The sequence below is a fragment of the Diceros bicornis genome, chromosome 7 (assembly GCF_020826845.1).
Source record: "Diceros bicornis minor isolate mBicDic1 chromosome 7, mDicBic1.mat.cur, whole genome shotgun sequence".
Classification (NCBI taxonomy): domain Eukaryota; kingdom Metazoa; phylum Chordata; class Mammalia; order Perissodactyla; family Rhinocerotidae; genus Diceros; species Diceros bicornis.
Genome location: NC_080746.1, coordinates 57,872,961 through 57,888,695, shown reverse-complemented (window position 1 = coordinate 57,888,695; position 15,735 = coordinate 57,872,961). Strand labels below are relative to the sequence as shown.

The window sequence follows — 15,735 nt, the reverse complement described above, 5'->3', positions numbered from 1 at the left end:
TACATTGAGACAATGTGCTAGATATGTTAACACATTCTAACATGCTAACACACAGATATGTGCTTTCTCATCCTGTAGAAGTTAAATATATTTTTTTTATGTTATCAAATTAGCATTTTGGTTCTTTTTTTTTAATTCAAAAATAGCAATCATTTTTCACAGAATAAACTCAAGGATAAAAATGTATGATTAATGTTTGCTTTTTAAAAATTGCCAACTTGGCACTTGTGTTAATACTTTAACATTCTAAGAAATCTGAAAGGAATTATAAAGGGCCTATAATTTTTTATAAAACCAATCAAAATATTTGCATGCACATATTCATTATTCTATTTATAAATTCTATTCTGGTTAAAATTTAACCACTAGTTTCTTTGGAAGGCTATACATGTGAAGAATTTCATGGGTAGTAAGTATAATTTATATTTGAACTGAAAAAAATTTTTATTGAATACTTTTTCTTTTTCCCTCAGTTCAGTTTTCAGATTTTAGGTAACCTGTCTTACAATTTAATCCTATTTAGTAGAAAGTTGTTAGCATAAAGATACTGGGTGTGTTAGTCACATTTTAGAAAGAAGAAATGTCAGTTTCTCTGCATCTCTCACAGTTTTGTTATAAAATTAATGAGACATACTCAGTTTTTTCTATCTGTCTTTTCCAAGGATAACAGTTATTTGAGTGCAAACATAGCTTAAAAACAAATGAAATGAAGATCTGGAATTCCCTTACAGTATCACTGTCACAAGGCTGGAACTGGAAGGGCTGGGGTTTGTGAAATACAGCATTCTCTTGCAAAAACAGCTGAAGATTATAGTCCCGTACCACCTAAAGAGAAAATAAAATATCTTTAAGTCTTTAATAAGGTTAACATGTCCAGTACTACATTTTAAAGTTTAAGACTTATTCTGCTGCTCTCCAAAAATGAGAAATCATCCAACACTACGTGGTCAAAAAGAAATGATAATTATACTTTTTTTTTCATTTGAGATAATAGTTGTTACTCGTGTGTCCTATTTTCTCAAGAATCTAAATTTGGAAAGTACTAGTTTAGAAACTAGACCCGATTTTGGGACTAGACAAGATGCAATATCTTAGGACAGCAAGAAGATAGCTATTACACAAAAAGCTATTCTTTCTAATGGGGGGAGGTGCAAACAGGGAAGCACATTAGGCTATTAGGTGTCTCCCAGCTCTAAAGTTTCGTAGGCCTCTTCAAGTCTGCTTTATGGAGATTGCCATCCACTAGGAAACTGCCAGATAACCTCATCCATAGCACAAAATAGTATTTTTATAGTATTTCTTACCACCTTTTCTAGGAGGTTACATTCTAATTACCATTTAAAGCATACCAAGAAGATAGACAAGAAAGGAATTTATACAGAAGCGAAATTCTGATACACAGAAAGTAGCAAAACAAATAGTACAGAAAGACAGCCATCTGAAAAGAATTCATAGCATCATAGACTCTGGGAAAGAATGGAAATCAGCAACATGTGATTGTACAGAAACTCATTTTCTATTTTTGCTACACTGCTTACCCTTTACTTATCTTTCATTTGCGGTATATTACAGCTAATTAGCACCTCTGCCAGAGGATGGGCAGAAGAAGAAAAAAAACGTTTAAAGCAGCTCTGTAGCTATACTGTAGTAGTCCTGGGGAAAAGGCTTATTAAGGAGATGGAAAGAATAGGAGGTGTATTCTGCATTTTATTTACCAGCAAAATCCCAGTTCTCTATTGCTCTCCCGCCCTTCATTCAACAGACATTTATTGAGAGAATTTACCAGGCCCAATGTTAAATGTGGGGGAAGGGCCGGTCCCGTGGCTTAGTGGTTAGGTGCTCACACTCCACTGCTGGCGGCCCGGGTTCGGATCCCGGGCTCGCGCTGATGCACCGCTTCTCCGGCCATGCTGAGGCCGTGTCCCACATACAGCAACTAGAAGGATGTGCATCTATGACATACAACTATCTACTGGGGCTTTGGGGAAAAAAATAAATAAAAAAAAAAAATTAAAAAAAAAAATGTGGGGGAATATAGAGATGAATAAAGATAAACAAAATTAGTGTCTTCGAGGAATTTATAATCTGGAAACTGGGAGTACCAAACAGCTTACACAACTAAAATACACTATGGAAGTATGTGGGGGGTAATAGGAGAGCATAAAAGAGGGCGATATTTAATCCAGACTGAAGAGGTGGGATGGGGCGAGGAGTGGTTGGGAGAATTTGGTCAGGGAAGGCTGGCTGAATAAACATATTCTAAAGGGGAATGTGTTTTGTTCTTTTCTCCGATTCCCATTTTAAGCTAGAATAGCTGGGAAAGCTCTTGACACAGCCCTGAGAGCCTCACTAATTATCATCCAGAAAAGCTAAGTGGATCATCATTCTAGTTGCCAAATCTATCCTCTCAAGTACTACAAATCATTTTTTTTGAGAGGGAAGTCTCAACCTTTTTAAAATTTTAACTTTTTGTTATGGAAAATTTCAAACACATATAAAAGTAAACAACAGTGTAATGAATCCCCACGTACACATCACCCAACTTCCAAAAACATCCCCTCATGGCCAATCTTGTTTCATCTACAAACCCACCTACTTCTTCCACCCCCAATAATATTGAAGCAAGTCCCAAACATAGCATTTCATCCATAAATATTTCAGTATGATATCTAAAAGACAAGGACTCTCTTAAAAACATATCTATATTAAATTTTACAGTAAATACTTACGAAGCAACCAATAAGTGTTCAAATTTCCCTGATTGTTTAATATTTTTTTCAAGTTTTTCAAATCAGTATCAAAATAAGGTCCCCACGGTGCAATCGGATGGTGTTGCTTAGGTTTCTTTTCACATATAAGTTTCTTCCTCCATCTTTTTTTTCCCTCCTTGCAATTTATTTGTTGAAGATACTGGGTTTTTTTCTGTAGGGTTTCCCACAGTCTGAATTTTTTTGACTACATCCTTGTAGTATTTTGTTTCCTGTATTTCCTACAAATTGATGCTTGACTGCATTCAGGTTTTTGTTGTTTTGTTCTGGCAAGCTGGTGTTTACTTCCACAAGAAGACGTGCCTCTGACTTGCCTCTTTTTATGATATTAACAGCTGTAGTAGGTTGAATGGTGGCCCCCTCCAAAAGATATGTCCATGTCCTAATCTCTAGAACCTGTGAATGTTACCTCATTTGGATAAAAGGCCTTTACAGATGTAATTAAGTTAAGGATTTTGAGATAAAGAGATCACTCTGGATTCCCTGGGTGGGCCCTAAATCTAATGATAAGTGTCCTTATAAAAAACACACAGAAGAAAACACAGAAAGAGGAGCCAATGGGACCATGGAGGCAGCGACTGGAGTGATGCAACCACAAGCCAAAGAACGCCTGGAAGAGGCAAGGAACTGATTCTCCCTACAGCCTTTGTTGGGAGTGCAGCCCTGCTGACCCTTTGACTTCTAACTTTTGGCCTCCAGAACTTGGAGGGAATCAATTTCTGTTCTTTTAAGCCACCCAGTTTATGGTAATTTGTACAGCAGCCCTAGGAAACTAATACAACAGGCCTATGATGATAATTGCCTAAATCCATTAGGGATTGCAAAAACTAGAGATTTTCTACTTTTTCTATCATTCCATCAAGGAATTCTATCATTGCCTTTTCATTTATCAGCTGGAATACTTCTGTAAGAGAAACTTGCCAAGTCAATTATTTAGTTACTTTGAGGTACAGTTCGTATAAGGCAGGACAAATGCTTAATTCTTTCCCTAGCAACCGCCAAAGAATGACCAATTATAGCTTTAATAAACTATTATTATAAAGTCATAGATTTAAAAATATTCAATGTGTTTTTACCACCATTACTGATGCTAAAATTATCTCATCTCTGGTTAGCAAGATCACATCCTGAGTCCTCTTGACATGACCTAGTAGTTTTTGATAGTTTTTTCAGTTTCCTTGCTTTCTATTATGACAAACTATTTAAGGTTTATCTTATATATTTCATGGCCCTGACCTAGAATAATCCTATTTTCCCCAAAAGCACTGTTTTTTGTTTTGTTTAAGTGAGTAGGAGAAGGTATTTAGAAAACAGGATCTGAACACTAGAGGTGCTGGGTTAGTCACTGGTTCTCTCTCTCTCAAACAATTTCTTTTAAAAGGAAGCTGCACAGAGGTCCTGTGCACTTCCCAGTATCGGCATCCTGCAAAATTACAGCAAATATCAAAACCAGGAAATCAACACTGATACAAAGCATAAAGCTTATACAGATTTCTCCAGTTATACATGCACTCATTTGGGGTATGTGTAGAGGTCTTTGCAATTTTATCATACATGTAGCTTCACATAACCACCATCATAATCAAGATGCTTAACTGAACCATCACCCCAAGGTTCCCTTGTGCTACTGCATAATAACTACAGCCACTTTCCCCATCCCTAATTCCTGGAAAACACTAATCTGTTCTCTATAAATATGTTATTTCACAAATGGTATATAATGCAATCATGCAGCATGTATCTTTTCGAGATTGCCTTTTTTCACTCAGCATAATTTCCTTTAAGTTCATCCAAGTTGTTGCATGTATCAACAGTTTGTTCCTCTTTATTGCTGAGTAGTATTACATAGTATGGACACACCACAGTTTGTTTGATCCTTTACTCATTGAAGGTCATTTAAGCAGTTTCCGGTTTTTGGTTATTATGAATAAAGCTACTATGAACATTTGTGTACAAATTTCTGTGTGAAAATAAATTTTCATCTTCTCTGGGACATATGCCTAATCTCTCTCTCTTTAAAGGTGCTACTTTATTGTATCATTGATGTACAATAAAGTTTTATTGATATGATAAGTTTCAACATATTTATACACCTGTGAAAATATCACCACAATCAAAGTAATGAACATATTTCTCACTCTCAAAAGTTTCCTATCCCCATTGTAATCCTTCCCTCCAGTACCTTTCTGCTCTCCTCTGTCATTCCTTGTGACAACTGAGAGCAGGCCTTAAATCTTGTTACTGATGTATCCTTCAGCACCTAGCACAGGGACTTTGCCTAAAGTACCATTCAATAAATAGTTGTTGAAGGACACCTGTGTATCCCACTGCAATACTAGTGATATTAAATCTTCCAATCCGTAAACATTTATTATTTCCATTTATTTAGGTCGTTTTTAATTTCTTTCAGCAATGTTTTGTAGTTTTCAATGTATTAGTCTTTCACCCCCTTGGTTAAATTTATTCCTAGGTATTTTATTCTTTTTTTTTGTGAGATCAGCCCTGTGTTAACATCTGCCAATTCTCCTCTTTTTTTGCTGAGGAAGACTGGCCCTGGGCTAACATCTGTGCCCATCTTCCTCCACTTTATATGGGCCGCCACCACAGCATGGCTTGCCAAGCGGTGCGTTGGTGCGCGCCCAGGATCCGAACCGGCAAACCCTGGGCTGCCTCAGTGGAGTGCGCGCACTTAACCGCTTGCGCCACCAGGCCAGCCCCTAGGTGTTTTATTCTTCAGATGCTATTGTAGTTGGAATTATTTTCTTAATTTTCTTTCAGCTCATTCATTGATGGAATATAGAAACACAATTTGATTTTTGTGTTTTGATCTTGTACTTGCAACTTTTGTTGAATTCGTTTATTAGCTCTAGTACTTTTTTTGTGGATTCTATAGGGTTTTCTATATATAATCATGTCGCCTGCAAATACAGATAATTTTACTTCTTTCTTTTCAATCTGGATGCTTTCTGTTTCTTTTTCTTGCCTAATTGCTCTGACTAGGACTTCTAGTACAATGGTGACTAGCAGTGGTGAAAGTAAGCATCTTTGTCTTGTTCCTGATCTCAGGGGAGGAAGCCTTCAGTCTTTTATCATTATGATATTAGCTGTAGGTTTTTCATAAATGCCCTTTATCATGTTAAGGAAGTTCCCTTCTATTCCTAACTTGCTGAGTGTTTTTTATCAGAAAAGAGTGTTAAATTTTGTCAAATGCTTTTCTTGTGTCTTTTGAGATGATCATGTGGTTTTTTCCCTTTATTTTATTAAGTTTACTTTTTTGGCTAGTCTTCAAGGTATTAAGAAGGGCAATACTAGACAATTTAATTTCCAAGGAAATACAGAGTAACACTTATTTCCTGAATTGCTACAAGAGCTACATTATTAATTGGTATGAGTTTTCTTATGCAGACAGAAAGCAAGCACACAGAAACAAACCATAAAGGCCAGCAGAACTACCTTTGGAGTTACAGTCCTAGAGAAAATATCTATGACAACATCTGCTTCAGTTACATACACAAAGCATTTCATAAAATATTAAGGAAAAGAGCAAGCTTCATAAATAATTAAAACTAAACAAGCTCCTAGGGCCAGCTATTTCCCTTTAGGGGATGAAACAGAGAGAGAGCACTGTAACATTTACAGTGTGTCAGTATGGATTAACTAACTCCCAATATCTTTGAGAATGTGTACAGTTACAATTTGGATATGTGGGAAAAAATGGATTTCCCCCTCAAAAGACAAAGTAATAATGGTGTAGAATAAAAACCTGAAGGGTTTCAAACTTCATTTTGGGTGATCAGATCACTGGGTTGCTTTCAGTAGCATAACAAGAGCAGCAGAACAAGCTCTTTGTAACAGAAAAGCACATGGCATACAACTTGTCGGTGTGAGCTCTTCTGGTACTTGGAACAAAAGGGCACATCTCTTAGCTACATCATCCTTATTAAATTTTTATTACTACCACTTTCAATCTAAATGTAAGAGCATCTCATTTATTCCTCATCCCTGGGGAGCAAGATACTCATATGAGTAAATGCAGAGGACAACGAAAGCTTATCTTTTTATGTGTCCAAATCAGTTTATACATTTTTAATTCAATTCTACAAAAATACACAAGCTAAAGAGATAATATAGTATAGTAGTAGAACAAGGAAAATATTATGTGTGAGTGTGTGACTTCAGGCAAGCCACAACAACTTCCTGAGTTTTTTTCCTCTCTATAAAATGAGCATGATAATGCCAACCTCAGAGGATGTGCTAAAAACTTCTAGAAAACTCTTAAGTGCTTTGTGTAAAATATTAGCTATTTTCTAAGCCTATATGTTGACCTGTTTTATAAACTAAAGGTAGTGTATCCAATCTAACTTATTCTTGGAAAAAGAGATTTCAAAAAATTTTGTTAGAGGAGAATCTCTCTGATAAAATTAGAATGAATGTAATAAAATAGAAATAAAATATAATTTCTAATAAAACTAGAAATGGAAAATGTTACCCCACTACATACTCCCATTGAATGGAAATTGGAAAAACTCACTTCTAAATAATTCATGGGTTAACAAGCAGGAAACATGTAGAAACAACAAAAAAGCCCTGCATATCACAGAATGCAGTTAAAGTAGAACGAGAAATTTTTAGCCTTAAATGGATTTACTTGAAAACAAAAAAAGAATGAAAATATAGAGCCTAATAAACAAAGCAGCCTGAAAAAGAGTAAGAACATACACTGTAATAAAGTAAAAGAAATAATGAATATAAAGGCAGAAATTAAGGAAATAGAAAACAACAACATTGAGAAGTAGAACAAAAGCTGGCTCTTAGAAAAGATTAATAAAATAGACTGGTAATTCTGATCAAAATAAGAGAGAAAGCACAAACAATATTAGAAATAAAAAAGAAGACAACTATGCAACTATGTATAGAGGCAAACAAGTTTATACACAAATTTATGCCATCAAATTTGATAAATGAAACAGACAATTGTCTAGGAAACTATAAGTTACCAAAATGTACCAAAAAGAAAGAAAAAACCAGAATGGACCAATATATACAAACAATTTGATCACTAGTCAAATATCAGGCATTCCATGAAAGGAACATATCCAAGATATTTTTATAGACCTTCCCCCCAACATTTTCTTATGGAAAACTTCAAATAAACATATATTGAAGTAAAAAGAATTGTACAGAAACACCCATACATCCACTACCTAGATTTTTCAATTAACAGTTTTCTATATTTGCTTTCACTTAACTCTCCATCTATCCATCCATGCTTCTTTCTATGCATCAATCCTTTTATATCTTTTATTGGATCCTGGGGGGTAAAAATATAGGAAAATAGAAATATGACAGGATTTCAAAGCACCAGACTAGTGATCTTTATATTTCCATATCAACTTAACGTTTTAAATGTTTTTCTACAAACAGAATTGGAGCTATGGAATAACGAAAACAAGAATAAATACATAAGGAGGTGCTCAGGAAGAAGAGTCTGTGCCCCTTTTCTTTCCTGTCTTTGGACACTGCCTTGTGAGACGGATACCCTGATTCCTTCCAAACAATTTCTTAAGGTATTAGTCAGTTCCCACTCTCTCTACCAAAAAGGAGAATTGAACTGGATCTTTTAAAACAGCAGTTATAAAATGAATATATTTTTACAAATGCATGCATTCAGTCAGGAAACATTTACTATGCACTTAATTTATCAGAAATAAAATAACATTTACTAATCACAAGAACAATTTATCTTCCAAAGGACAGTTTCTCTACTGCAAAAAATTTTAATCTGTCAGATCCTGAAGAAAAGTGATTTCATTTATTTCCTCTGCACACAGTGCAGACATACCAGTAAAGCTGATGGATCTCAACACTTTTGAATGAAAAGATCACTATCAAAGAATGACAGCATATATAAGGTTAATTTTTTACAAACAAGATATTATAATATTCATTTTCTTTCAATTATAAAATGCTACTTTTCCCTTTGGGACCTTTATTAATCTCTGCAATGACACCTGACCTTGTTCCCCCATATGAGTGCATTCAAAATTTATTTGAGTGGAAGATAAAACTCTTTAAACCATTCTTCTCAAAAGCAATGGACATGACAATGGACTGATGTCCTGAGCTAGCCTGTGTCATTACCTCCCTTTCTGCCAACTCATCAAGAACAGAACTTTGTTAGAAGGAATACCTTTCCAGGAAATTCGCCCTTTAAAGCATTCCTCTGTCATTAGTACCTTCATTTTGTTCGTACGCAAAAACATTTTAGATTCTAAAATGGATAACATTACATACTGTGCTAAAGGTAACTTACCTTGCTGGAGGTTTCTAATAAAAACTGGAATGTGTTCTGCACAGCTTGGCACGTCTCTAGCTCAGTCCGGCTGAAGGCTATTAAATAATCCTTGAGGTGATCATACACATTTCCATCAAGAGCCTATAAAAGAGGAGCAAACAAAAGCAAAAAAATTATAAAGCTCTGACGTATAATGTCTATTGCATACAAGGTAAGTTCAGATTAAAATCCATTAATAATGGACAAAAGATACAGTTTGTTATGTAAGAGTAAATCTATACCTTAAACAATCACTTGGGAAAATGTTGAATCTTTCTAATAAATAGGAACTGAAAAAGGTAAAAGCCAATACTGATAAAGCTGTGGGAACAGGACTAAAACTTGGAGACAAAATGGTTGGGTTCTGATCTTTGCTCGTCTGCTTATTAGCTGTGTCAAGTTCTGCAGTCACTTTATAACAGAGTAGGTCTAAGAGCTAAATACATAAAATAACAAAATAAACTACAACAATAAAAGTTACCATTTTAACTACTTTAAAGTGTACAATTCAGTGGGCTTTTAGTACATTCATAGTGTTGTCCAACCATCACAACTATCTAATTCCAGGACATTTGTTATCACTCCAAAAAGAAATCCCACACCCTTTAAGTGGTCACTCCCCTTCTTCCCTTCCCCCAGCCTCTGGCAACCACTAATCTACTTCTATCCCTATGGATTTGCCTATTCTGGACATTTCATATAAATGGAATCATATAATATGTGGCCTTTTGTACCTGCCTCTGTTACTTAGTATAAGGTTTTCAAGGTTCATCAATATATTAGTACTTCATTTCTTTATATGGCTGAATAATATTCCATTGTATGAATATACCATATTTTATTTATCCAATCATCAGCTGATGGACATTTGGGTTGTTTCTACTTTTTTGGCTATTGTGGATAATGCTACTATGAACATTTGTGTACAAGTTTTTGTTTGAACATCTGTTTCCAGTTCTCTTGGGTATATACCTAGTAGTGGAATTCCTGGGTCCTATGGTAATTCTACGTCTAACTATTTGAGGAACTGCCAGACTATTTTCCACAGTGGTTGCACCATTTTATATCCCCACCAGCAATGTATGAAAGTTCCAATTTCTCTACACTCTTGCCAACACCTGTTATTTTCTGTTTTTTTTAAATTATTCAAGCCAACCTAGAGGTATTTCATTGTGGTTTTGATTTGCATTTCTCAAATGACTAATGATGTTGGGCATCTTTTCATATGCTTATTGTCCATCTGCATCTCTTCTTTGGAGAAACGTCTATTCAAGTCCTTCACTCATTTTTTAATTGGGTTGTTTGACTTTTTGTTGTTGAGTTGTAAGCATTCTTTATATATTTGGATACTATTTATATATCTGGATACATATATTTTATCAGATATATGATTTTCAAACATATTCTCCCATTTTGTGGGCTTTTTACTTTCTCGATAGTGTCCTTTGATGCACAGAAGTTTTTAATTTTGATGAAGTCTAATTTAGCTATTTTTTCTTTTGTTGCTTGTGTTTTGGAGTGATATCTAAGAATCCTCAATGGAGATTTTTTAGTAAAAAAGTTCTTTATATATCTTATGTTTGGCTATTCCATTAAACTTTTACTATAAAACTGATTTTTTTAAAATACACATATTCTGTCCCCAAAGCATTGAGTAATAAAGCTGCACATTCTGTAGTGCTTAAACCACTAGATGGCACCATCAAGCATTTTAAACATAGGCAGTGCAAATTGCTTAAGATTCCGTTCCATGTAACATCCCCAGAGAGACTGCTGGTGTTAAGTCTCAATAAAAATTCCTATCCTGGGATATGCTTTTCATGAACTTGTTAAAAAAGAAACATATAACTTCTTCTGATATGAGCTTTTTGCCTTAGAAATGCTCTTGGTAGATGGTCATAATCTTATGTTTGTAAGAAACCACTGGAGTTATTTTATTTAAATATAGCAAATGGCAATATAGGCATCATAAACCTCCCACCCCTAGAGTTTCTGATTCAGTATCTTGGGGGGGTGGTGCCTGAGAACTTCTATTTTCTAACAACTTGCTGTTGGTCTGGGGACCACACTTTGAGAACCACTGGACTAAATAGTCATTTCGGCTGATTACATTGAGTGTTTATGTAGTCTTACATCCTGGTGACCCTGTAAAGGCAGCTGGAGTCGGGGAAGTCTACCATTCTGAGTAGGGTCAATAGCACCAACATAGCAGGTAGGCAAATCATTGTGAGGAAGATCAGCCCTGAGCTAACATCCATGCTAATCCTCCTCTTTTTGCTGAGGAAGACCAGCTCTGAGCTAACATCTATTGCCAATCCTCCTCCTTTTTTTCCCCAAAGCCCCAGTAGATAGTTGCATGTCATAGTTGCACATCTTTCTAGTTGCTGTATGTGCGACACAGCCTCAGCATGGCCGGAGAAGCGGTGCGTCAGTGCACGCCTGGGATCCAAACCTGGGCTGCCAGCAGCAGAGCGCGCGCACCTAACTGCTAAGCCACGGGCCTGGGCCCTAGAACTAGAGTTCTGAAATAAGTTAGATGTGGGTTAGAATCCCAGAACTTTTCCTTACTTCATCATTTTGATGATTTTCTCATTTGTACTTAGGGAATACGAATACCACATACTCCATGGGATGCTGTGAAGATTAAATAAGGTAATGGAAGTGGCATAATGTTAGTCTCCTTTCTTCCTTGCTTAAAAATCTTCAATGGATTGGCCACATATTGATAATTGTTAACGCTGGGTGATGAGTACATGGGGGTCATTATACTACTCTTTTTACTTCAGTGTATGTTGGAAATTTTTCATAAAAATGTAAAAAGAAAAGCTAAATATCAGAATACAAAAAGAAAGTGATGCCACAAGTTTTTTTTCCCCAATGGTTACCACTGGTATAATTTGAAAACTCAAATGGTTCCAATGGTATATTTTGAAAAGTCAAAATTCTTTAGCTAGGGCCGGCCCCATGGCTTAGTGGTTAAGTGCACGCACTCCGCTGCTGGCGGCCCGGGGTTCGGATCCCAGGCGCACACCAACACACCGCTTCTCCGGCCATGCTGAGGCCGCGTCCCACATACAGCAACTAGAAGGATGTGCAGCTATGACATACAACTATCTACTGGGGCTTTGGGGGAAACATAAATAAATAAAATTATAAAAAAAAAAAATTCTTTAGGTAGTATCTAAGGTCCTTTACCATCTAGTTCCAAACTCCCTCTCATTAGCACCATCTCTCATCACTGTTGTCTGCACTGTACTCTACATCCCAAGCACACTGAGCCATTTTGGAAAACGGCACTTTCCAATTAAGTTATTGTTTTGGCCTGGAATGTCCTTCCCTCTCTTCTCTCCTACTCCAACAGTAATAATTATGGCTAACACAGGCAACTAACATTTACTCATGGCTTACCATGTTCCAAATGCTTTACACAAAACTGACTCAACCAGTTCCTCCTTAGAGATTCTACAATCTTCTGTATGTTGTATGGGTATTACTACAAGTCATGGATTGAGTCTTATTCAGGCACAGTGCCTGGCAGACAGCAGACACTCAAAAATATTTACAGAATAAATAAACGAATGCTTTACTCTAGAGTTTAATATAGCAACAAATATGCACTGAATTAGTTAGCTCACAGGCAAGTTACACCCAAGATATTCTAGGTAAGAGAAAATGTTCTATTAAGTCATCATGTACCAAACACAGTAAAGGCTTCAAAGTTAGGCTTCATGAAACTACATTAGGTGGGAGGTGGGCAAGTGATCAGAAGCCCCTTCCAATAGACAGAGATTAATGTTAACATATTTCTTTCACCCTTTTCAACATCCAGAATTCCCTGAATTTTAATTATCACCTTTGCAAGGGTACAGTATTCATTAATCTGCACATGTATCAATTTTCTGGTGGGTAAGAATAAGATAGCTGGAGGCCTCCTCGCCCAGGCAGATTATTGCTAGTGTGTATAGAGTTAATGCAGGAGGTACGAAAATTAAGAAACAGTTGGAATTCAAAGCACAGGTAGTGGATGATTACCCTACAGTTGGCTCCAGCCCCTTTCTTCAAGTTAACTGCAATTGTTTGAACCAGTGATGGTGCCTAGAGATGAAGTTCAAAGCAATTCTGGGTAGAACTGTCTCAATACAGTTTGTGATTAGAAGGGAGAATGCATAAATATTTATATGGACTTTGATTAAAAAGCCAGTAATTAGAAAAGAAGTTGTCTCCTCAAATAGAATAAAATACTGGGAACCAAAGAAGAGAGCTTTTTACAAACTTCTGCATCACAGTACTTATCACATAGAGTACTTATCACTGTCTATCACAGTACTTAGTACTCAGTACCCATCTCATCTGGATTACTGCAGTAAATGTTGCTCTGCATCCAGCTGTCCCTCCCGCAAACCCATTTTCACACTGCAGTTAGGAGGATGTTTCTAAATTGCATATTGAAACCATTTATATATAAGTCTGATTTCTCCAACAGACCATTAGTTCCTTGAGAGCTTGCTTCTTCCCTTTATCTCTAACTGTAACAGAGAAAGCCTGCAATAAATGATTACTGAAATGAGCTGAATTGAGAAGGGCGGGAGCTATAAAAGCAGGCCCCAATTGTACAAGAGGAAAGGCACCGAAGAAACATTTCGAGAGAATTAGGCATTTACTTTATCCTAATTGGGTTATCCTTACTCTGGTAAAAAATAATATGTAATTATTCAGACTAACTTAGATTTTGACCAGACACTATTTCTCTCCTCTGACTTTCACACCTATGTATCAAACTGCCTCTTAGACTGAACCATTCTCTTCTCCAACTGCTCTTCTGCAGCTAGGAAGATGTCTCTAAAGTGCATATTTTACTTGACTGATCAACAATGTTCACTGACTACTCATTACATTTAGGATAAAGTAAAAAAAAAAATCTTCATGATTTCATGACTGCATGATCTGGACGTGGCTTACCTCTTCAGCTTCTTCACTTGTTACTCCTATTTTTCTTCCCCATCACACTTTCTCTATAACACACAACTTTTGGTTCCTCCAATATTCCTCTTTTGCCTCTCAGCTTTCACACAGGATTTTCCTTTTTCTTGACTACTCTCTACCCTCTCCTTCTTGGTCTGGTTAACTCTTAATCATCCTTAAGATCTTCACTTAATCATTATCTATTCTGGACATCTCTCTTGTCTTTTAGGAGCTTCATAACTCCTAATCATGGCACATAATCTTGCACTGGTAATGCCTATTTGTCTGTCTCTCCTTTTGGTTTGTTAAGTTCTATGAAGGGAGGGATCATGTCTGTCTGTTTATCACTGTGTCTTCTGTGCTCAGTACAAGGTTTGACATACTGGTAGTGCTTAATAAATAATTCACAAATAATACACCAATCAGAATTCACATGTTAAAAAAAAAATGAATGAGCCCAACTTGAGTCCCACGACTAAGTAAGCCTAAAGATGTTATGTAACATTAGTAAAATTCTGTACAAGCTAGAGAAGAAATTAATTTCACAAAACTCTATCTAATGCAGTAGTTTTCAAATCTTTTTAGTAGTGGCATTTCGAGACATAAAACATATATGACTTTGCACCCCTTTACTTTGCACCCCTTTTCTCTCCCTCTAGCAACAGATCCTACGCTCTTGACCACAAGGCTAAACTTGCAGGCCAAGTTGGTATGCAAGACAAAACATCATACCTCTGCCCTCTGCCCATAGTTACTGCCCACACTTGACCTAAATTAGGCCATTCCTGGGATGGAAGATGAAAGATGAGTCCCAAATGGCCTATGCATCCCTCCAAATGGCTATTCTTCCCACCAAGCAGAGAAAGCCTATCTGCAGTAGGAGAGATTTAAACCAACTCACAAGGAAAAGCAAAGATGGGAAATCTGACAGAATGAAGCTGTGAATGGGGGGCAGAGGAGAGAGACAGAGAATATCCTTGGTTGGGTGGTTCCTGAGCAAGCACCACTCTGTCCTTTCTGTGATTTGTTTCCCTGACCCAACAAATTCTCGTTTTGCTCAAGCTACGTTGAGTCTTTATTATTTGCAATTAAGAGACTCCTTACCAAAGGGTTATGGATGTTAACTGCAGCTTATATCAGCCCTACTATCTAAATTATTTCTTTTGGTTGCATTATAAGAGAAAATCTTGGTTCATATAGATAATTAACTGCAAGTAGTAATAGTTCAATAGCTTGCCTTACTATTCCTGGTTCTCTTCAATCAAATAAATCTAAAAGCTTAAAGTAGACAATTATTATTTCAAAGCTAAATCATAAATATAATCCAAAAGCTACATGTATTTCTTATAAGTTTAAAGTTAGATAACAACTATTTAAAACTTATAATCAATGATAAAAGTGTCATATTTAAAACTTATAATCAATGATAAAAGTGTCATAACTGTAATAGTCTGACAAGGGCATGTGTGGTGAAGATGCATCTGAGCCCTCTCTAGCATTTACATGAGCAAGGCACAAGATGTTCTCTAAGTACACTCGTTTATTCAACTTCAAATGAGCAGATGTGTGCAAACTTCAAGTCATATAGAGAGCTGTGTGAAAAGCCATAAATTTTGTAATCAGTGATACACTAGAATTCACATATATGCTCCGAAATGGCAGGAGAAGCAT

General features: G+C 36.2%; 1 protein-coding gene across 1 annotated transcript in view; it reads right to left on the bottom strand.

Moving 5' to 3' along the window:
• Positions 1-15,735, bottom strand: part of FCHSD2 (FCH and double SH3 domains 2) — a 254,614-nt gene that overhangs the window by 57,775 nt on the left and 181,104 nt on the right. The window contains exons 9-10 of the mRNA XM_058545654.1: positions 9,082-9,204; positions 730-825 (exon numbers count right to left, since the gene is read on the bottom strand). Coding sequence (XP_058401637.1) covers positions 730-825; positions 9,082-9,204 — 219 coding nt within the window. The remainder of the gene's footprint in view (positions 1-729; positions 826-9,081; positions 9,205-15,735) is intronic.